Raw genomic sequence first — 23050 nt, forward strand, 5'->3', positions numbered from 1 at the left:
GATACTTAGACTCATGGGCTGAATGAGGAGCAGACCGACTTTATTTAAGGTGAAATCTTGACCCTGAAGAACAGAGAGAACTTCCACGGTGGACTTTGTTTTCATATAAAGCTCATCGTTTACTCTTCAGTTCACCATGGCTTTGGGGGAACAGAGGTGGACAGAACAGTGTGCGCATTTAAATTTCTCAAGGAGATTCTACATACCTAATTATTTACTTTCTTTTCCTTGGAAGAGGCTGGCATGTTCTTGGGTTGGGTCTGACTGGCTGGTGCTGTTTCCGTCATGAAGGCTATGTCTGTTCCAGCAGCCAGAGGGTTAAGACCAGCATAGTGTCACCCAGAATAAGTGAGTAAGATGAAACCGACTTTTCCTTCTGAAAACAAAAACCACAATGAAATCAGAAAACAAAAACAAAGACCCAGCAGAATGTGAAGTAGAGGAGACAGACCAAAGGAAACAATTAGGTATGCAGAATTTTCTATAAAAATTCAAACATACATACTATTCCTGTTTCTATTCCACCAAAGCCATGGTGAGCTGAGTAGTCAAGTTTGGGCTTCATATGAAGATAAACCAAAATACCAGGAAGTCTTTTCTGCTCTTCAGGATCAAGGTAACTCTCCTTAAATAAAGCCAGTCTGCGGCTCTGTCAGTCCAGGGTCTGTGGCATCATCTTTACAAAACAGAGTACGCCAGAACCTTAAAATGGAAAGAAGGAGAAGGGTGCCCACCAATGAGGGAATGAAATAAAAACTGACCAGCTGAAAACCACTATGTGCCATGAGCTTTCAACTCAGCAGTCTTACAAATCGATACACACATACAAACAACCAAAAAGGCAAAATGAACTCAGTAAGTAAATGACTGGTAGCAAAAGAAGGCATCGTATCTGGTTGGTTGAAAGCAGGTTTCTAAGGAGTTCGATTGGCCAGACGGCCCCAACCCAAGGTGGGGAGGCAGACTGGAGGAGGGCGCTGGGTTCCGTTCCCCCTGGGTGGGGAGATGGGGAGTCCAGCCCCACAGGAGGCTCACACAAAGCTGACCAGCGGGTCAGGAGTCCTAGGAGAGGGAGCACATTCTTAAAGAACTTGGCTGCCTGTTGTCATCTGAACATACGAGGAGATAATCAACTTTAAAAAGCTGTATCGCTAATGTCCAGGCTGACTTTATTTCATGGAAAGAATAAAAAGGCAACACCAACAGCATGATTTTCCTAAACACCAGACAGGGATGGGCGTTTTTCATTCCTCTTTTATCACATCATACAAAATAAAATTAAAAAGAAATCAACAGAAACACACCAAAATACACCCCATACCTCTTAAATTAGCAGACTTAAAATTAAAACTCGAAGCAATATTTTGTTACACTTTGATCCAAACTCTATTTACAAAATAAATTGCACTTATAAAGATAGCAACATTTCTAACAGGGTCGTAGGTTATTCTGCTTTATTGTGGTCTTATAGCTCAGTATAAAACTTTTAAAGCTTTCTTTAATTAAAAAAAAAAATCATTACTTTCTCTTTGCAGTACGTAATTTATTTCCCCACTGAGTTTCTGAACCGGTTTGCTTTTTGTGCTTTTCTGCTCTGTTTTATTTTACAAATGGCACATACCTTCTGAGTAGGTACAATCAGACAGGACACGCATCCTAAGAGACCCATTCATGAAAATGTCAAAGTGGAAAAGATATGAAATATTAGCAGTCTAATCCTTTGGTTCATCTTAAAAAAAAATCAACTGATAAAATTTGCAAATTGGTGGTAACTCTTCTTTTTGGTTAAAAATAAATCCTCCTGATTACTGATGAAAATCCAACACTGCTTTCAAAGTATCACCTTTCCAGCCTCATCTCTGCTCAAAGATGTCACTGTAACAACTGATTTGACAGGACTCAGGCAACAATAAGGCACAAGTGGATGGTACAAATAAAAACAAATACTTTAGGGCTGTATTTTTTTCCTGCACAAATACTAAAATGTGTACCGTTTCCAAGATAAAATAACAAAAGGAAATACATATTTTTTTGTTACGAAATACCTATACAAAAATGTTTAAATATACACCATCTGAGCTGCCAAAAAGGGTTTAAAAAATTACCAATTTTTTTCCCCATACATAAAACTCTCTCATCAGTAGGTCCAAGAGAATGTGGATTCGCAAGGTCCCAGCACTTGATGGGAGGGAGGGGACCAGAATTCCCCTTCCTACTCTCCCTGACCCCAACACAAGACAAAAACAAAGGTCAGGTGTTGTCAGTAGTGTATTCTACTTGTTACAAACAACTGAAATTTAGGAGAAAAAAAAAAAATCAAGCTGGAGACCGCGGGCGGGTGCAGTGACTGGCTGTCGGATGAAAGTAAGGCACTTCCCGGGCGCAGCATCCCTCGGGGGGACCGACGCGGGTCGGTGGAGACGGGGCCTGGGGGGCTCCAGGGGGGCAGGCCGGCTCCGCAGCAGGACGACTCGGGAGGTAAGACGGACGCGCCGGCTACACCGACGTGGTCACGCGGTCGAGGGCGTGGTTGACCTCGTTTTTGTTGGAGTCCAGTCCTTTAGCAGCGTTCCTGTCATTCCGTAAATTCTCCACCGTCTTCTTCATGCTCTTGAGCTCCCCTGGGTGGGGCGTGGCTCGTCTCAGGAGTGTTCTCTGAAAAGCAAACAGTGGGGTGAGTGTCTGGGCTTCACTCCATCACTCCCGCAAAAGCTTTCCAACCCAGGTCCCCCTGCCCAGAGGTCACAAGCAGAGCGGGTAGAAAGCTTGCCTTGGAGCTACAAGCATTTATCAACTGCTCCCAAGCGGAAGGAAGGATGAAAATGTGTCTACAACTTATCTCGTCAAGATGGAAGGGTTCCTTTCAGGATAAAAGAATACTTAGGAAAATATGAGATGTGTTAAGACAAAAACAAGGTTTCACGAACAGTAAGAAAAATAGTAAAAGACTTACAAGATATAATGAGGGGGGTGGAGGAAGGAAAAAGAAAAAGGGGTCAAAAATCCTAAAATTAAAATCACTAGAATGTTCTACGGTTATCTGAAGGCCTTCTTCAACCCATGAGGCACAGGAGGTGAAGGAAAAGGGAGGTGAGAAAGGACTTCTTTTCTAATTCACCTGTTTTATTAATATTTATATGACCTACTGAAGAAAATTCACATTTTTTCCTAAAAGACCACAGGGCTGGAAGTGAAGTAACAGGGTATGGATAATGCTTTAAAAATTATATTATTAAAGATGCTATGTGCTCTTCTGCTCCTCAAACAGTGCCTACCTCTCTTCAGTGAGTCTGAGGAAGGGCCATCGGAGGTTAACAAAGGCAGGCCAGAATTCAGACAGCGAGTGGCTGGTCAAAAAGTCCTGCTCCAAGAAGCCGTGAGATAAAAGTAAAGAGCCCTCTTGGCTGGAGTCATTTTGTCATGCTTAATTCCTACTCTGCCCTCTACTACTGTAAGTCAATAAAAGTCCACCTGCGGACAGCTGGAATAACAAACTACTGCCTGGCAGTAATTTAAAAACCTCCCTTTGTCTTGGGGGCAGCAAGTATTCCCTCTGAGCTCTGCTTATGAAAATCTCAATTAGTGTCAGGAAGCTCAGAGGCCAAAGTCAACTTGCAGGAAGGCTCACAAGTTGTCCCTGACTCAGCCGAATGGCAGAGACATGTGTCGAGAATGGAGGCAAGTCGGGCTGAGTGGTCCTTTCACACCTACGCCTGATTCTGCGTGAAAGCCTGTAAGGGAATCCTACGAAGGTCACACACTCTCCTCAATCTGAGCCGCACGGCGCAACGCGGGTGAGTCCGCATGGCAGAGCTGCACGTGGCGGCTCGCTGAGAACGAACGACGGAAAAGAAACACTTCCCAACTGCTTTTTAAGAAAGCAGAGGGGGCATGAGGGGAAACCGTCACAAAGAAAGAAAAAGAAGCACCCACACCCTGTTCAAACAAACAAATCTAAAAGTCCCACTTGCTTTACATGCATTTGGTGAACCAGAACCTTAGAAGTATCTAGCTTTTGCCTTCTAAAAAAAAATACTTAAATGCTGAAGGCAGAAAGGAGGAAAGGCTATTTGAAAGTAAGGCGGCTCTTTGTCAGGCGCCACTCTGAGCCTCCGCGAACGCCCAGCAGCCCGAACCCCGTACCGTTTCGTGGTCATCGTCGTCCTTCTCATCGTCCAGAAACCGGATGGCGCTGACCCGGTTCACCGCCCGCTCGTTCCAGGCCTCTTCTGACACGTCGTGCACCAGGTTCTCCAGGGCGCCGCAGCGGGGCAGATTCTCTGCCAAACAAAGACCAGGTCAGCAGGACTGCCGCGGCGAGGCGGCCCTGTCTTTCCAAGGATGCCTAATTCTATCTGAGGTCACAGCTGCTAAATCAGTGTTTACCATTTCATTCCAGAATGTCATCATGACTCACAGACCTCTTTTTCAAGGTTCTTTCTGACACGCTCACTTAAAAAACTTCCTCTTGAGGTGGCCACACGTGTAGCATCTGGTCCTTTTCTTGGCCACTCACGCTGCACTGTCCTCTTGGGGTTTTCACATCCCTCTAACCAGTTTGGGGTCAGCGAGGTGCCTCCATTTGCCCAGAGCCTTCTAGACTTCTATCGAAACCAGCTCTCAGCAAAGGCTTTGAGACAGCCACACCACGTGACTGTGAATGCTTTTTTAAAAGCACATATGATTTACAAAACAAAGGTACAGTTACTCAAAACAACTCCCTGGCTTAAAAATGCTTTGCTGGAGACCATCAATGCTAATCCTCCAAACTGTCTGCATGAATTTTAAGGGACTTCTATCTCTTTTAGGAGGACATATGTGCATTTTCAGCCTTAGCTAGAATTCAAAACCAGAAGGCTATTTAAAGAATGCCAGGCGTGATCCACAGGTGTGAGCATGTGTTCTGCAAAGCCCCGTGGTTGGGAAGTGGCCTTACGGATGGGCGGGAGCTGCTGCTAACTCTCTGGGCCAAGCGAACCGGCCCTTCAATTCACCTTGGCAGGCGGGTTCAGAAGGCAGCTGAGGAAGTAAGACACAGGTGAGGATCTTCTCCCCGGTGGTGTGGTCGGTGTCTGTCTGGAACGTGAGCAGGGGCTGGGCCTGGTTGTCTGATAACCAGAGAGCCTTCAAGTTCAAGGCGGTCAGCGATAAAGGCAGGTGCGACAGCCTTAATGAAAACACAGGGAGAGGGTGGGCGCTTACCATCTGTAATGAAATCAAACCTTGTCCACTAAAGACAAAACTTCAACAACTGCTTCCTGAGACTGGGTGCGGGATGTGAAACTGTGCTGTTTATACTGAGACACGCTGTGTCCCCTTTGCCAGGATATGCTTCGGGGGGTGACTGCGTTGCCTTTTCCTGCCATCACCTCTCTCTGGCACCTCGAGGCCACAAGGGAAAAAAATTAGGACGTTACAACACACACTGTTTATTCTTAGGCTAGGCAAGTGAAAGTCGCTCAGTCGTGTCTGACTCTTTGCAACCCCATGGACTATACAGTTCATGGGATTCTCCAGGCCAGAAGACTGGAGTGGGTGGCCTTTCCCGTCTCCAGGGGATCTTCCCAACCCCGGGATCGAATCCAGAGTCTCCTGCATTGCAGGCAGATTCTTTACCAGCTGAGTCACCAGGAAAGCCAGTCTCCAGGTAGAGAGGGGGGAAGCCAGTGCACTTGCGGAAGGACCCAGAAGCTGAGCTCTTCCTGAGTCACGCTCCGCAGGGCTGCAATGAGGTTGTGCGGTTGCCTGGACCCAGGAGCACCTGTAAGTCGGGATGTGAGGGAGTCTGCGGTGCTGAAGAGCTTAAACCGCAGTTAAAGATTACAAGCGTTTTTTCATGGTCTCCACTTGCTCTCTCCTGGGAGATGATTTTAGGTGTTCCATTTCAGACTTTAAAGTTTCTGAAAGCTCCCACTTCTCAGACACCTACGTGATCATTAATTTCCACCTCGGATTGCTTCAGTTTCAAAGGGGATAGTATCTATTAAAGCACTTTAAAAACTGTAATGCAACTCCTCAAGATTAGTTTTATATTTATGTCTGTACAAACACTTGACCAGTGAAATCTATTTAGTGGAGACTGTTAGCAGAAATCAAAAGTACTTGGTACCTGGCAAAGGCCACTTGTGCAGAATATCTCAGCCAAGGGTGATCTTGCCCCCAGGAGACACCTGACAAGGGCTAGAGACATTTTGGGGGAGGTTTTTTGTTTTTTTTTTACCTGCCTCACCATGTGGCTTGCAGGCACTCAGTTCCCTAACCAGGGACTGAACCTGGCCCCTGGCCCTGGAAGCACAGAGTTCTAACCACTGGGTTGCCAGGAGAGCCCCTGGAAATGCTGCTGCCATCTCGAGGGGCGCAGCTCGGATGCTCCCAAACACCCTACAATGCACAGTCCCACGAGGAGCCATCGGCCCCACACGGAAGGATGCCGAGTGCGGGGCTGTGGTAAAAGTCAATGCTTCACACACATCACTGATCCACGCTGAAAACCCCCGAACCTCTGCAGATGCCACGGATTTAAGATTTAAAGAACCGAAGGTTATACCTGATCAAGTATTTTTACTCTTAAGGATGGTTCCATGGATTAAATGATGGTTCCACCACAGAAGTGATTTCATAAGTTAGATAAAAAATAAGTTAGATAAAAAACAGACTGATCACAGTCTGTTATCTACAATATGACACACATTTTCTCCAAAGAAATTTCTGGCCCATTAGTTCTGAAAGACATTACATGACAGTGTGTATCCTGGGGTTCTTTCTTCCATGAAATGGTACCTCCATCTCCACTTAACATACATAGAAGAGCCCCCTAACGTCTCACCAACAGATTAATACTCCCTCATCAGATGCATTTTGAATTGACAGACTTATGGGAAATAAACTAGAACTCTAGTAAGAGCAGTTGGACTCCAATAGTATAAGACAAATCCAAGTAAAAGGTAAGCAGAGACCAGCTAAGTTATTTTAGCAGATGAAGTTAAAAACGACCAAAGAAAGCAGTGAGAGAACTAACAAAACTTTCCATAAGAAGAATGAATACATTTTCGCAAACGCCTTCCCTTGTCCTATTTACGGAGGTGAGAAAATATTTTCGTTTCCTAATCGTCCAGGAAAGGCTGATCCACCCACCACACACGCAAGGGGTGTGGTGCTGGGTAAACGTAGGGAACTGTGCCCACAGCGGAGTGAGGTTCTCGAGTCAATGCAGTGAAACCTACCTACGTTAAAGGACTCAGAAAGACTCCACGTGGTATCCCAGCCAGCAGTTTACTAAGGACAGCCAAACTGGGTGGGAGATCCATGTTTCTAAATCCCAGAATCCACCCAGGGCAGGGACGCACATGCACCATCAGGATGCCTGGGGCCGGGGTGGGGAGCTGGGGGGCAGAGCCGCTTACAGCCCCAGCTCCCCTTTTTCTGAGGCAGTGGTTCCTTGAGGTAGCCTGGAAGTGAAATCTCTGTGCTTATTTGTATAAGCTTCAAACGATCTCTCATCTGACCAAATGCCGTCACATGTATGCTAAACGCAAGGAACTTGAAGACGCAAGGCAAGTATCTGCTGGACGCTATGATGGGGCTTTTTAAAAAGAATACCCGAATTCACTGCAGGCGCTTAAAGGACATCAAACCCTCTTTCATGCCACAGAACCCAAGGATAATTTCTTTTGAAAGTTTGTCCCTATTTCTTTTTTGAGTTAAGCTAATATCCTCTGGAATGTTTCAAGGTCTTGGGCAAGAAATCTATAGTCAGCATCTCTACTTTTAAGAGCATAAAGAAAAGAGTAAATCAAGGCTCGAAAGCCGGCATGACACACAGATCCTGAAGCCACGGTCATCATGCCTTCTCAGGCTAACAACCGGCTTCCCAGCTAAATGCTAAAGCAAAGGTATAAATAAAAGGCTACGCGGAGCATCAGTAACAGCTGCTAAGGATGACAAATCGTATCGTAAGAGCTAAAGTAAATTACTAGACTCCACAGCTACAGATTTAAAAGTCACATGCCACCAAGCCAGGGAAGACGGATACGTGGTCTAGAACACAGGTTTTCCTCTAAAGCATCAGTGTACCAGCTTGGACACGGGGGCTACCGGCCAAGCACATGCCACACACACGAGCTCGTTCACACGTGTCTTGTGGACAGAGGTGTTCCCAGTGCAAAAGGGGAAAAAAAGCCTCCACTCCCTGCCCAGTCTGCAAACAGACTGCGGGCTGGGCGGCCCCGTGCTGACACCCTGCAGCCAAAGGGGAAAGACACACACTGCCCTGCTTCTCTGGGGTAAACAGGCCAGACACAGGCCAGAAGCAGAGCTTAAATATGCAAAATCTAGGTATATATTAAATATAAATAATTGTATAGACATGTTTTCTATTAAAAATATATATATATATGTACATATTCCCACTTTCCAGCAGTTAATAATATATTTTTGGTTTATTCTGGTACCTTCCGCTAACTACAAGATCAACGTAAGAAGACACAGCCCCATTTGTCCACATCACCATGTTCCATTTAGGACCACATCCCCTAAATAAATAAAAGAAATAGGAAGCCTACAGCTACTATTTACAGCAACAGTACAAGGACTAGAACAAATAAACAACCGTATCGTAAGCTTCTCCTTTTTAGGGACCTCGGTGACAAATCCAGCCTGAAGTGACCTTCCCCACCTCTGATTAGGACTTTTTTTTTCTTAAAGTCATGCAGTCGTGTCTGACTCTTTGTGACCCCATGGACTATACAGTCCATGGAATTCTCCAGGTCAGAATACTGGAGTGGGTAGCCTTTCCCTTCTCCAGGGGATCTTCCCAACCTAGGGATTGAACCCAGGTCTCCCGCATTGCAGGCGGATTCTTTACCAGCTGAGCCACAAGGGAAGCCCAAGAATACTGGAGTGGGTAGCCTATCCCTTCTCCAGTGGATCTTCCCGAGCCAGGAATTGAACCAGGTTCTCCTGCGTTGTAGGCAGAATCTTTACCAACTGAGCTGTGAGGGAAGCCCCTCGTAGCTATGAGGAAGCTATGAGCAGATTAGGACAGCAGTTGCTTTATCCAATTTATTTAACAACCAAACGTGGCTGACTAATTAATGTAATACTAACTTAACCGGCGGTTGAATGGTACTTACAATTGAGTGTTTCATCTGTTTGTTTCTTCCTACTAGAATTGTTAGTTTTAAGCAAAGTTTTCAAAAATGTTTAAAGATACATATAGAGAGCAAACATCATCAGTGAAAAAAATGTCAACAGTGCCAAAGTATCTAAAGTGAAAGCCTCCGTAACCTCGGGTTTCCAGTCATCCTTCAGGGGAACCACTCCATTTTCTGGAGTTCTCCGCAGGTAAGATGTTCTAAAAACAAGAACGAGATCACCGGGCACCGGTCACACGCACTCAGCCCTGGGCATCACCCTGTGGGTCACAGGGCGGAGACACAGTTTATCCTCTAGCGGCTCAGGGTTCCACAGTCTGGCTACACTGTTGGGTTGCATTTTGTCTTTTTATATTTTTTCCAGCTTTATCGACAGGTAACACTTTGTAACCCTGAGGTGGACAGTGTGATGATCTGATGCACTTACATATACAGTCCATGTCTGAGGATGCAGGACTCACAGATATGGGGGTCCACTGTACTGCGGCATCTAACCTAAGGGGCTAGGCACTTGCAGGCACTTGTTGGTACCCTGGTCGGGGCAGAGCCCTGAAACCAATCTCCCCAAGGATACAGAGGACAACGACATTGGGAAATGATTGCCTAGTAGGCTTAGGGTCTCCATCTCCTCCTGTAATCCCCAGTGTGTGTGTGTGTTGGAGACATTTAAGATGGACTCTTTCTGCACCTCTGAAGGATATGGTACTGTGTTGCTCACTGCAGTCACCTGCTGTGTGTTAGACTCCCAGAGCTGCTTCCCCGGCTAACTGGAAATATACGCCCTCTGGCATCTCATTTCCCCCACCTGCTGGCCCTTCGCAACCACCATTCTATTCTGTTCCAGCTTGTTTAGCTTCCACAAATCAGTGAGCGCTCACAGTATCTGCCTTTCTCTAACCTATCTCTCTTAGCAAAATGCCTTCAAGGCCTATCCATGTTGTAAACTGGAGGAAATTGCAACCCACTCCAGTATTCTTGCCTGGAAAACTCCATGGACAGAGGAGCCAGGTAGGTGCCAATCCACGGGATCACCAAGAGCCGGACACTAATGAGCGACTATGCACATGTTGCAAATGGAAGGATTTCCGACCTTCTCATAGCTGAGTAATATTCCACTTCCTATATATGAATATAAACACACAGGCACACACCACATCTCCTTCATCCATCCATCTGGTGCTGCCGACCCTGTTTTCACATCTTGGCTACCGTGAATAAAGCTGCAGTGAACATGGGGGAGTAGGTACCTCTTTGATATCCTGTTTTCTTTTCCTTTGGGCATATGTCCAGAAGTGGAATTGCTGGGTCATACAGCAGTTCTGTTTATAAAAACTTATTGAGGAAAAACTCCATGCTGTTTTCCATAGTGGCTGCACCAACATACATTTCCCCATAGTGCACAAGGGTGCTCTTTTCTCTGCCAACACGTGTCATCTCGTCTTTTTGACAAAAGCCACTGTAATAGGTATGTGGTGATATCTTATTTAGTCTTTTTAATTTAATTTTTTGGATTATGAAATGCAAAGGTACAAGCTATTTTCCCACTGACAGCCCTGGCTTGCAGTATTTGGCATTAGTAATACTTCGAGGAAGATGCTCAAATACCCGATTCTGTGTACTTGGTGGACAGTCTCATGGGGAAAAAGCTGAGAGTCAGGGACCTCTGTCTCCTGGGCCCACATGACTGACACAAGGCACCTCCTCTGTTACGGGACCAGGAGACTTCGTGCTTTTGTTTCCAAGTGGCATTTTAGCATTATCCTTGCTATAATTTTACCTATCAAACGTGTCAAAGAAGGTTTCTAGGAACGAACGTGCAGGGTCCCTGTGCCATTTGCTACTTTTATATGCTTGGGAGGAGAGGCAGAAACTTCTGTGGTGTTTGGTAGGACGTCCCATGGTGTGACATCTCTGCAAGCTGAAAAGCTGACATGGCAGCCTCTTTTTTATGAGCTTCTATACCGATACTTTAAATAAGTAGTCATTAAATATGTTTAATAAGCTTGAAATCTGGTTATGAATTTGTATATAACATGGCCCAAATGCACACTTAACCCGCTCAGATGACAGCTGTGGCACTCAGCTTTTCAACTGGGTTTTCTCCACCCAGCCCAGGCATGATAAAAACAGAACCTTCCCTTCTCCTGAGAACTGGAGAATGGGGACTCCCCTCGTGTGAAAAGCAGTTTTCAGATGCCGGAGTCATCTTTTTGCTTTAGAATTAGTGATGCAAACGCAGGCTCTCCAGAGCGGCGAGTTGTCCTGCTGCAGGACCAGCACAGGAGGGAGGGAAGGGGGACCTTCTCACATTGCGCGTCTCCTGGGGGCTCAGTCCAGGTGGAAAGTCAACCTCTAGCTCTAGCTAATCCCGAGATTCCAGTCACCAGTGAGTGGTTTAAGCATCGATCATGATGTCCTGAAAGCATCAACTTAAAAACAGTGAGCGTTTCCTGAGGCCATAACTCATCACCAGAGTCCCCCGCGTCCTGCTATTCGTTTAGCTCTGCTGCCCACGATTAGCAGGAGTGACAAATTGCGGCCCGCACCTGACCTGTGAGCAGCGAATCTCTGAGCACACAGTGCCGCAGACACTCCTCGAGTCACCGGCATTTACCCCTTAGGACCACTGAGCATCCTCCCCCCGGCTCAACACTTTTCCGTCTAACACTTGAAAGCATTTTTTAAATTCCTCTTCTTGGCAATGAAGCCTGTGACATCAGGCACTTTGCAGTGGCCTGCCAGCTATTCTGCAAAACTAACATTTCTAATGTTTTCATTCAGTTAACAAATATTCGCCAGGCATCTCCTGAAGGGACAAATCACAATGACACACAAACCATCGCATGCACTTTAGGTAACTAGCTTTCAGAGGACCGCACGTAGGTAAACAGGCAGTGATCACTGGGATAATCCAGAAACGCAGACCCGGAGAAGAGAAGTCTTCCCGGAGAGGGGCATGAGGGAGAAATGATAAAGATACAAAGATAGAGAAAGGGTCGGAGGTGGAAAGAAGAGCCTGGGTAGGAAAGTGCAGGGCTGTCTGCAGTGATGAAATCAGCTCAGAGTGGTTGAAACTACTGCACGTTATGGGCTGGTGAGTATGCCGGCAGGCCTCTGACCCAGAACCCGACACATACTGGCTGCTCTGTAGGTTTTTCAGACTATGAAGCACTTGGTAATTCTGACATCAGCTATGGATGGTCTCGCCAGCAAAGTATCCCCGAGTACAATATTGCTCACAAAGTCAGGGGGTTCAGAGTCACGGGCAGAGCAGAGCAAGGCTCCAAGCTACACTCTAGCTCAGACTCATTGGAGCTCATTTTTCAGATGAGGAAACCGAGGCCCATGGTGACTCATGGAAGCCAGTTATAAAAGCCAAGACCTAGGTCTCCCCCCCGCTTCCATTAGCGTACTGCCAACCAAGACCCACGTTTCCAGCTGCACCCACGGTACCCTGAAAGGACCCCAGGCGCCGGCAGCCCTGACCTTGTCCCCGCCACAGGCTCCATCACTCCAGCTCCCAGGATGAGAGCTTCCAGGCCTGGCTCACACGAGCAACCCATCAGAACACGCTCTACCAGGTGGAGCGAAGGCGAGACGGCCGAGGCTGGGCTGGAGGACCGTCTGCTTGTCTCGGGCTTACCTGTTCCCTGCCACGTCCAGGACGTGCAGCTCAGCCGCCCGCGACACCTCCGCGGGGATCCGAGTCAGCCTGTTGTCACGCACACAGAACACAGTAAGGCTGCAGCAACCGCCAATCTACGACAGGAAAAGAAACACGACTGTTTTCCAGGCTGTTCTGGGATATGGGGGTGGGACTGGAGGGTCTTGTTCATCAAACGGCATGAAAAGGATGCACAAAATTCTATCACGCGACTATTAAGTCTCACTGATGACAAACTATGATCAATTCAAATCATACAAAGCATTGAGTAACCTGATAAAAATCTCTGCAAACATTAAACATTCATGTTCTCAATGAAGCCAAGAAAGTAAACAATACAGTTCAAAAACTGCATTCTGAATGGAAAGTCATTTTATCTTTCAAATATGTTAACCAGATGACACAGTCCAGACACATATATAATTTGGTGATGTGGAAGTTTAAGAATTCTAGGTTGGAAAAGAATATGAAAAAGCATAAATATATATACATATGTATGTATAACCATGTTGTACACCAAAAACTAACACATTGTAAATCAACTATACTTCAATAAAAAGTTAAAAAAAAAAAGGAATCCTAGGTATTAAAAGTTAGGCCAAAGATGATACACACACACACACACGAGTTTTCAAGACCTGCCCCCTATATTAACTTCAGTGTTCCAGTTTATTTTTAAAAAAGAAAAAAGAAAGACATCTGAGGGATGATACATTGACATGTATCACACATCTTTGAATAGCCTTTGGTCATTCATAACTTAATTTGATAAACTGATTTGCCTTTGACAAATGCAAAATCGACCATTTTTTAGCAAAAAGTAAATTCAGTCAGTTATGACCGAATGAGCAAACTCTGGGAGATAGTGAAGGACAGGGAAGACTGGCGTGCTACAGTCCATGGGGTCACACACAGTCAGACACGACCTAGCCACTAAACAACATAACCTGCTGCTAAAAACTTATGTCAATATCTGCACCCAAACCAAATCTGATTCCCTTTTTTTAAAGTAACCAGCTCTAAGGTAATTGAGCTAAGTATGAGTCTGGTCTTCACGAAAGAATTCACTGCCTCTCTTGAATAAGTTGGCTGTGGCTTCTACAGACAGGAAAGCCGAGCCAAGGGGGTGCAAATCCAGCCCATCCTAGACACACCGCCCCGTAGGCCTGGGGCCACGCTCCACTCTGCATGCAGGCACTGTCCTGACTCAGAGCAGCTGCTGCGAAAGGGTTTCTGAAGGGACCTATTGATTCCGGCACATGGAAAAGTACTCCAGGGCCTCCCGCCACAAGAGGAGCAAGACACCTGGGTCTTCATCAGTGTCTGAATATACCTTCTGCCCTTTCCTATATTTATCTCTGTGTTAAATGTCCGTTTAGACCTTAACAGAAGACACATTTATGAAACTTCTGCATAATCTCTTTCATGTACAACTTATTATACCTTCCCTCAGGAATTAACATAAAGATTTTGAAATACTGTATTTAATGGGGGATTCCGGCACATGGAAAAGTACTCCAGGGCCTCCCGCCACAAGAGGAGCAAGACACCTGGGTCTTCATCAGTGTCTGAATATACCTTCTGCCCTTTCCTATATTTATCTCTGTGTTAAATGTCCGTTTAGACCTTAACAGAAGACACATTTATGAAACTTCTGCATAATCTCTTTCATGTACAACTTATTATACCTTCCCTCAGGAATTAACATAAAGATTTTGAAATACTGTATTTAACGACAGCACGTAACCATAATGAATGCATGAGAAAACACAGAAGAAAACAGGCCTGAGTTCCTCTCTGAATACCTGGAAGCACCCCGGTATGTCGTGTCCCCTTGATTCTCAGTATCTGCATTTCCCGTCCCGGAAAAACTCGTTTGCCCACTGTCCTGCACAAGACAGCGTGGACTGATATTTCTCGTCACACTATTTCTTATAGAAACACCCTTCTGTCGTTTTCGAATCTTACCGATCACCCCTAATTAGCGAAAACATGCTCTAAGCCCACACCACCGTCCCAGAAGCCCTGGTCAGCACCAACCCACTGTCTTCCTAGTCCACACAACCCTCTGAAAGATCATCTGACAGGCTGTTTAGTTTGCATGCTTACATGTAATCAGAGCGCCTGGCCGCTCATCTGCCCAAGGGGAAGAAGCCCAGCTACCCACCAACATTCCTCACGAGGGTATGGCTACACACTTGCATTTGTTCACCTAGTGCTGAAAGGCTGGGCCGTGAAGTTATCATCTGCTTCCATGTGCAGCAACTGGAGACCACAGAACTCTCTTCTCTGGCAAGAGTCACTGTGTCTGATGTTGCGCAGATTTTGTGTCCTAACAGAGGTGTCAGCATCCCCCCGGAGCTGGGTGTTCTTCCCTTCCTTGAGGAAGGGATCGGTTTTCCTCAGGTGCCCAGGCACCTTGGGAAAGGAGACAGATCAAAACCAGGGATGCCCTGGAGCAGGTGAGGAGTGACAGGACCAGATCCTCCCTGATGAATCTGGGTGATCCCAACAAAGATCGACCCACAGGGAGGAACACTCAGGATCCCCGGGAGCCCAGCTCCGCTCCACGAGGATGGGGACCCACACTGGGTCTGCAAGGAGGGGCAGGCACACCGCGTCCTGCCGGCTCTGAGGCAGGGCTCCCCTGCACTCCAGGGAGGGTGAGTCACATGCAGGCGCCGCCTGCTGAGGGATGAGGTCCTGGGGGTGCACAGAGCTGAGACTGTGGGGGCCTGGGGCTGCGCTGGTGCTGAAGCCGCCCGCTGCCTGCGCCAGCTGGGCCTCTGTATCAGCGGGGCTGTCCGCGGTTGGATAAACCACCTCCACACTTCCCATGTGTACCACATGCATATACCATCTACTCAACAATCATTAGCTAATGAATGTGAGTCAGAGAGGGCCGTGAACACTGTCCATGCAATAAAACCTCTGCACAAGTTCACGCCCTTAAGGACTTTGGGGTAAAAGATGGGAAACTCGGAGGGTATGCACTGCCTGTGTGTTCATGGTCTGTGGTGTATTTTTTCCTTACTTCCCCACTCTAATCTCATAGCACTGGAGAGGTCGGGGGAAGGAAGGCAGTGTATCGGGAGCCTCAGGCGCCCTGGGTCGCCAAGGCGGAGAGTGGCCTCTGAGCCCCACCGGCCACGTTCTGGGGAGAAGAGCCCGCCTGGGCCAGCCTGCGAGGGCTGCCTGATCAGGGAAGACACCAGCACACCGCAGGGCCTCTGTGCAAGCCCCTGGGAAGGGAGGGTGCGAAGCCTCAGCTTCTAGAAAAGATAACTGGCAGTTAAAACCATGACTCAAAAGACGGGGTCCTGCACAGACGTCAGGGCGGGACGCGGGCACCGGGGCGGGGGTAGTCTTTGGGGTCACACAGACCCGCAGTGGGATTTAGGCTCCATCCTAGGTCCTGTGGGGTCTCACGTGTCCCTTCAGCGAAAGTAACAGTAAGCATTAGGGGAGGGAGCCACCTGCCACCACCCCTATCCGAGGACCCGGCCTGTTGCCTCTGCCAAGTAAACAGAGCTGGTGTTTTTCCGAGAAGGTCAATGCCCAGGTCCGAGTCGGGAGGCAGTCCACACCTGAGCCCCTGCCACATCGCTGGAACTTTACTGAGGCCGCCCACAGCGGCCCGGGATGCCACAGAACGTGTTCAGGTTTCGGCCCCCATGACGGGGCCTTGGGGTGATATTTCTTATGTTCACAGGAGTGAAGAACTGCCCTGAGTTCAGGACTGTGTTTGCAACATTCACATGTATTTCTGCTTTCTCTTTCAGGTTCAGGAGGCAGAGTTTACCTGCTCCTTAGGGGTCAACAGGGTAAAATGTCTTATCACTTAGGAAGCAGAGTCGCTGTTTAAGTCACTAATCACCAGTTACATAGAAGGCTGACATTTTAAAACCCCTTTAACCTCATAATAGCATACCAGGATAACAGCACCACAGAAAGGAATACAAGGGTCTGGACTTGGATTTTCTGAGAATTATAGAACGCAGCTGAGGACACTTACTGTGTTCTCCTAATTCAAGACAATACCATCCTTGACTCTTTGGCACTGATCTGATCCACCTCAAGGAGATGGGACCTGCAGATCACAGAGCAAACCTTCAGTCAGATCAGCTTTCCCTGAGTATTAACTGCCTACAGGTGACAGCTCAGAGGAGACCATCAGACAGACTGCCAGACTCCAAGAGAAAGGCTGTATGGGTCACCTTTGCCCACATCCTGCCCCGAGTGGAAAGGAACTTTCATTTTCCTTCAATATCTCCCTTTCGATATATTATTGTAGCAGAACTGAACCCACACTTCACCGGCAAGAGGGAAAATGTACAATAAGCAAAATCGGGTCAAAATTCCATGTGAAAAGAAATAACATGGTGTGTAATTTTAGAAACCAAAGGCTATTTTTGCCTTTCCCAATATCATCTGTAGCATATTATTCAAATGCTCCCCACTCCAGAAATATTTGGGAAACCGTGCGGTTCTGGGACTCCCTCAATTGTTGGACCACTGACATCAAAATATCCACTGACAGCGACAGTATTCTTCTAATTATAAAAAAAGTAACTTAGGTGACTGGAAAAATAAAAACCACACACACATACACGACAGCGTGATGAGAAAACAACTCAAACCGAATCCTGCCACAGAGGGATAATCAGCCTTAACATTCGGAGGTGCCAACGCCAGGCCTCTGTGGTTATAAGCATACACTTCAACAGCATTAGGACCAGCTGTGATCTCTAGCACCTTTGTCTGCATACCAGAATGCTTTCCCACCCAAAACGACACCAAGAGTGTTTTCCCACATCATTATGATTCTACCAGGATTTTTACTGACCACTTAGTTATTTCCTTCTACAGATGGATCACAGATTACTCAGCATATCACCCTTTTAGACACTGCTTATTAGTTCTGCCATTTCTTTGCTGTGTGACCCTGGGAAAGATACTTAACCTGAGTCTCAGCTTAGAAATCTGTTGGATGTAGATGATTATTTCCTCTACCTAATAGAACTGTTGTGAAAATCAGACCAGAATTAGCCTGAAGGCACCTGGCACATGTCAGCTGCCCCTGGACATGCTTGGCACGCTGCTTGGAACGTGTTAGACACTTCTGTGTACAATGGGAGAAAGAAATCTTGGGCATGCCTCTCAGCATGCATTCCTGATTGCTGTCTTAGGATAAATTCCTACAAGTGCAACTACAGAATCAAAGTGTATGCACAGTTTTTAAGTTTTTAATAATGCCACCAAATTCCCTTCCAGAGACGCCATAATAATTTACACTTCCATGATAACAAGTAGTTCCTGGACTCTCATCAATATTTGGTATCTTATTCTATTTTTTAAATCTTAAACATTTGACAGGTATAAATGCTTTGATTAACATGTTGTGAATAACTGTTGCTGTTGTTCGGTTGCTCAGTGATGTCCAATTCTTTGTGACCCCAAGGACTACACCATGCCAGGCTTCCACCACCAACTCCTGGAGCTTGTTCAAACTCATGTCCATCGAGTTGGTGATGCCATCCCACCATCTCATCCTCTGTCTTTCCCTTCTCTTCCTGCCTTCAATCTTTCACAGCATCAGGGTCTTTTCTAATGAGTCAGTTCTTCGTATCAGGTGGCCAAAGCATTGGAGCTTTAGCTTCTGCATTAGTCCACCCAATGAATATCTAGGACTGATCTCCTTTAGGATGGACTGGTTGAATCTCCTTGCAGTCCAAGGGACTCTCAAGAGTCTTCTCCAACACCACAGTTCAAAAGCATCAAGTCTTTGGTACTCAGCCTTCTTTATGGTCCAACTCTCACATCCATTCATGACTACTGGAAAAACCATAGCTTTGACTAGACAGACCTTTGTTGGCAAAATAATGTCTCCGCTTTTTAAAATGCTGTTTAGGTCTGTCACCGTTTTTCTTCCAAGGAGCAAGCATCTTTTACTTTCATGGCTGCAGTCACCATCTGCAGGCATTTTGGAGCCCAAGAAAAAAAAGTCTGTCACTGTTTCCACTGTCTCTCCATCTATTTGCCATGAAGTGATGGGATCGGATGCCATGATCTTAGTTTTCTGAATGTTGAGCTTTAAGCCAACTTCTTCACTCTCCTCTTTCACTTCATCAAGAAGGTCTTTAGTTCCTCTTCACTTTCTGCCATAAGGGTGGTGGCATCTGCATATCTGAGGTTATTGATTTTTCTCCCAGCAATCTTGATTCCAGTTGTGAATAATGATTTCATGTTAAAAGCCCATTTCAATTTTTTTCTCCTGTGAATCACTTACTGGTTTCTGTGGGGTTTCTCTGTTTTTCTTTCTGTCCACTGTTCTAGAGTAGGTACATCTCTTCTCAGATGTGAAATAACTTCTAACAGAGTAAGGAAAGACAGCCTTCACATGCAATGTTGTAAAAGTTTCCCTGACTTCCAGCTGTCTTTATTTTCACAAGGATCAGAAATCTCATCTTCATGTAGATAAATCCATCAACTGTTTCATTTATGACTTACTTCATCTTCCAAGTATACAAATGCCTTCTCCATCTTGAAATCCAACAGTCAGCTTTTTTTTTTAGGTTTTATCTCTTTCATTTATCAATAGTTCACTTTACGTCATCATGGGAACTTAATCTAGAAGAATTTTAAATTGTACTAAGAATAATACTTTAGCCACTCCGATGCAAAGAACTCACTCATTGGAAAATACCCTGATGCAGGGTAAAATTGAAGGCAGGAGGAGAAGGGGACGACACAGGATGAGGTGGTTGGACAGCATCCCTGACTCGATGGTTTGAGCAAGCTCCAGAGTTGGTGACGGACAGGGAGTCCACACTGCAATCCATTGAGTTGCAAAGAGTCGGACACGACTGAGCGACTGAAATGAACTGAAGAATCAGGCAGGAAGTTACCCACAAAATGAATACTCTATCACCATGGACCTTTCTGAATATCACAATACTTGTGGGTAATTGATGTTTACAGATTGCCTGTTAGAGGAAAACTTGTGATGAATAATATGCAAATCCTCCCTTGTCTGATTTCACTGGACAGGTATGATGGCGTGAGAGTAACTTCCATTTTGACTTAGTAGAGAAAAAAGACCAAGTCCTAAACTTAGGTATATGCACAACATCTTCCAGCCAGAAACCTTTGTGGTCAAGGTTACTGAGAGGTAAGATGTGGCCGGAAATGTATCTTCATATGTGTGATCACACATTTACCAACCTCCTGTCTGTCCACGAATCACGCTATAACAGCCTCTTCCCCATAAGTCTTCCCTCCACCAAAACCAGGATTTTTTAAGGGAACTTCCTTATCACAGAAACATACATACTTGAGCAGTAAGATGAGGCGTAAAAGATGCAAATGAGTGACGTGAAAAATTAGAAGAATGCCACATGTAGCAAATAAAGCGAATCCAGCCTTCCCACCGGAGACAGAATCATGCCAATAAACTAGAATCTGGTGAAGGCAGGTGAGCTGCCAAGTTATGCCTTTCAAAATTTCTGAAAAACTTAAGATGCAATTCACAGAAAAGCATTCTTGTGAGAGAGAATAACTGGAGCAAATCTGACAAATATGTAACAAAATTAGGTTCCAGGCCATGCAGTCATTCACGAAAAGAAAAACAGTTTTGAGGAAAATGTCCAATGTTTTACAATGAAAAGTGCATAAAGTAGTCAGCCAATCTGAATCTTCATGCATTTGAGAAGCAGAATGGAAGCCAGAGTTAAAGTGTGGTCTGAACAATACTTACAAGATGGCAAGTTTACCTGACTTTTCTAAATATCCAAGCAGCTAACAATTAAGAAAACAAGAGACATTCATTGATTTGCGAATGTTTACTACATGTGACACCACACAACACAGACAGAATCTATTATTGTGACCCACACAGTACAAGCATTTCCCCTCAACCATATGGGGAAAGTGCAAATAAACGCTGCTACAGACACAGGAACTGTGCTGTAAAACGGACAGTATGTGACGCTATCAAATGGGAAAGAAAAGACAGACAAAGAGGAAGAGCTACACAGTGCACCAGACCAACGGCCATTAATACAATTATGGATCGGGTGCATATACACGGAGTTGGCTGGCACTGTCAGTTTAAACGTGTCATGCGTGAGACAACTGTCCAAGAGGAAGTAATCACGTCTGGAAAGAGAAGAATCCAATCAGGAAAGTGCAGCATTTGATGGGATGGTATCAAGCTTGGAGGCAGAGAACATGCATACACACGCACGCACACACATGCACGCACACACACCCCAGACCAACAAAGGAGACCCAGCGCAAGGTGAGCGCCCCTCCATGGCTTGTCTGCCCAGTCCGCGGGTCAGAGGCCAGCACTGCCCGTTTCTGCAGGGTCACTGAGCTGGGATTCACAGCAGAACTGGGACACATCCCAGTCTAGGAGCCGAGTGTGAGCGGGGGTGAAATGAGTAAGAAAGGAGCCCATCCCCAGAGCCCTAAACAGCTGCCTTCTTGGGCAGCTGAAGGAAAAGGTGCAAACTCCATTCCCTGATGAAATCTCTGAGCTGAGCGGCCAGGCTTTTACGGGCTTGGCCGGGGGAGGGGGGGGGGGGGGGGACACATCCCGAGTCTCTTCTCCAGACTCCAGCTGCGGGAGTCCCCGTGGGAAAGCTCTCGCCAGCCTCAGCTTCCTCGTCTGTAAAGCAGGGAGATCCAGATCCTCACAGCCTCAAAAGCGGCCCTGCCGATTCCCTCAACGAGCAGGACAGCACCCGGTCCCGTGAAGGGGGCTGAGGAGGGAGGGCCTGGATCTTCCTCCTCTCTGCCTCTGCCTGTGCGTCTGACCTACACCCGCCCGCACCCGCTTTCCCACAAGAGTACAATTAACACCAGCCCTGTCGTTCAGTTTAATGCTTTTACGCTGGAACCAAAATGAGGATTTAATGAGCAGAATCTTCTCCTTGAGTCCCAGTTTAGCGAAGATGGAGACTTAAGTCTTTGGGCTGGAAACAGTTTTACTTAAATGTTAGGGTTCCGATCGTGGCTCTGAGAGAATGCGGTCAAATCTGTAACAAACATCCCTACCCTTCCGCTCAGGAGCGCCAGCCGCCTCACCCAGGGGGAAGCCGGGCTGCTGAACACGACAGGCACGGGGAGAAAAGACCAGGCCAGGTGAGACGCCTGCAGAAGCGGCCGGGGAGCGTGAGCCCCTCAAGCTCCCGCTGCTTGTTGAACAACTCTGAAATGACTGCAAGAAGGGCGTTGACAAGGGTCGAGCATAGAAGGAAGCGAGAAGCTGCTCCGGCCGGGACCACAGCGCAGGAGGCCACACCTCCTCGTGGGCGGCCCTGGCGGGGGAAGCGGCCCAGCAGCTCGCTGCGCGGCAGAGAACAGCGTCTTACATTAGGGACCAAGCTCGGTGCGGCCCACCTCCAGGCAGGTTCTCCTAGTTCCGAGGAGAAAGACAGCCTTCCTTTTAAACAGCACCCCGGATTCCACCTCGTGTGACCCCTCAAGCCTTCCTCCCATTCCCAGTTCCGGCCCCTCCTTGATTAAATGCCTCTAAGTCACGCAGCCGCGCCCACAAGGGGTGGAGGCTCTTTTCTCCTGCTGGGAGCACCGACCAAAAAAATCTTGAGAACCGGGCTCTACCTTCCGGGGCACCGCCTCTACGTGGAGGGCTCCCTCTCCCTCTCCCAGACATGGGCCTCTGCTCAGGAAGACGGTCCACCGAGACCCATCTTCACAACTCCAATGGCGCATGGGAGGGCTTACCTGCTCACTAGATCCAACCACCCCCAAAGTCAAGTCCACGATCACCCCTTCTGTCAACGGTGTTACTCCTCTCCTAGGCCAGTCCCAAAACGCCACTCTCTCTGTCCCCCTCCGAATTCACCTTTCCCATCTCCACTCACAGCCATCTGGACCCACCTACTCTCCCCAATGTTACCGATGGTCATTCTTTGATACCATTCCTCCGACCATCTCTGGACCCACAGATGAGGGTTCACACCTTTAAAAAGTAGCACATAAGTATTTGACATCTCTGATCCCTTGTATATCATTATTTCTTTATTATTATTTTCTTAAAAGCACATACCTCTTTCGGTAAAGACACTAATTTATTTCTGTCTGCATTCAAGTTGCTCAACTTCTTAAGTTTTCCAATGCTCTTAGGTAAAGTCTGTTAAAATAACATTTTTGTTATTAACACATACTTTGGACATGGCTCAGAGTAAAACAGATAAAACAGATCTTT

General features: G+C 46.7%; 1 protein-coding gene across 1 annotated transcript in view; it reads right to left on the reverse strand.

Annotated features, from left to right (window-relative positions):
• Positions 1–1484: 1484 nt before the first annotated feature.
• LRRC1 (leucine rich repeat containing 1) overlaps positions 1485–23050 on the reverse strand; it is a 128478-nt gene continuing 106912 nt past the window's right edge. The window contains exons 10-14 of the mRNA XM_065912899.1: positions 22892–22975; positions 12796–12911; positions 4995–5167; positions 4144–4280; positions 1485–2655 (exon numbers count right to left, since the gene is read on the reverse strand). Of these exons, the coding sequence (XP_065768971.1) occupies positions 2497–2655; positions 4144–4280; positions 4995–5167; positions 12796–12911; positions 22892–22975 (669 nt within the window). The 3' untranslated portion in view covers positions 1485–2496. The remainder of the gene's footprint in view (positions 2656–4143; positions 4281–4994; positions 5168–12795; positions 12912–22891; positions 22976–23050) is intronic.

Source organism: Muntiacus reevesi, chromosome 20 (genome assembly GCF_963930625.1).
Source record: "Muntiacus reevesi chromosome 20, mMunRee1.1, whole genome shotgun sequence".
Taxonomy (NCBI): domain Eukaryota; kingdom Metazoa; phylum Chordata; class Mammalia; order Artiodactyla; family Cervidae; genus Muntiacus; species Muntiacus reevesi.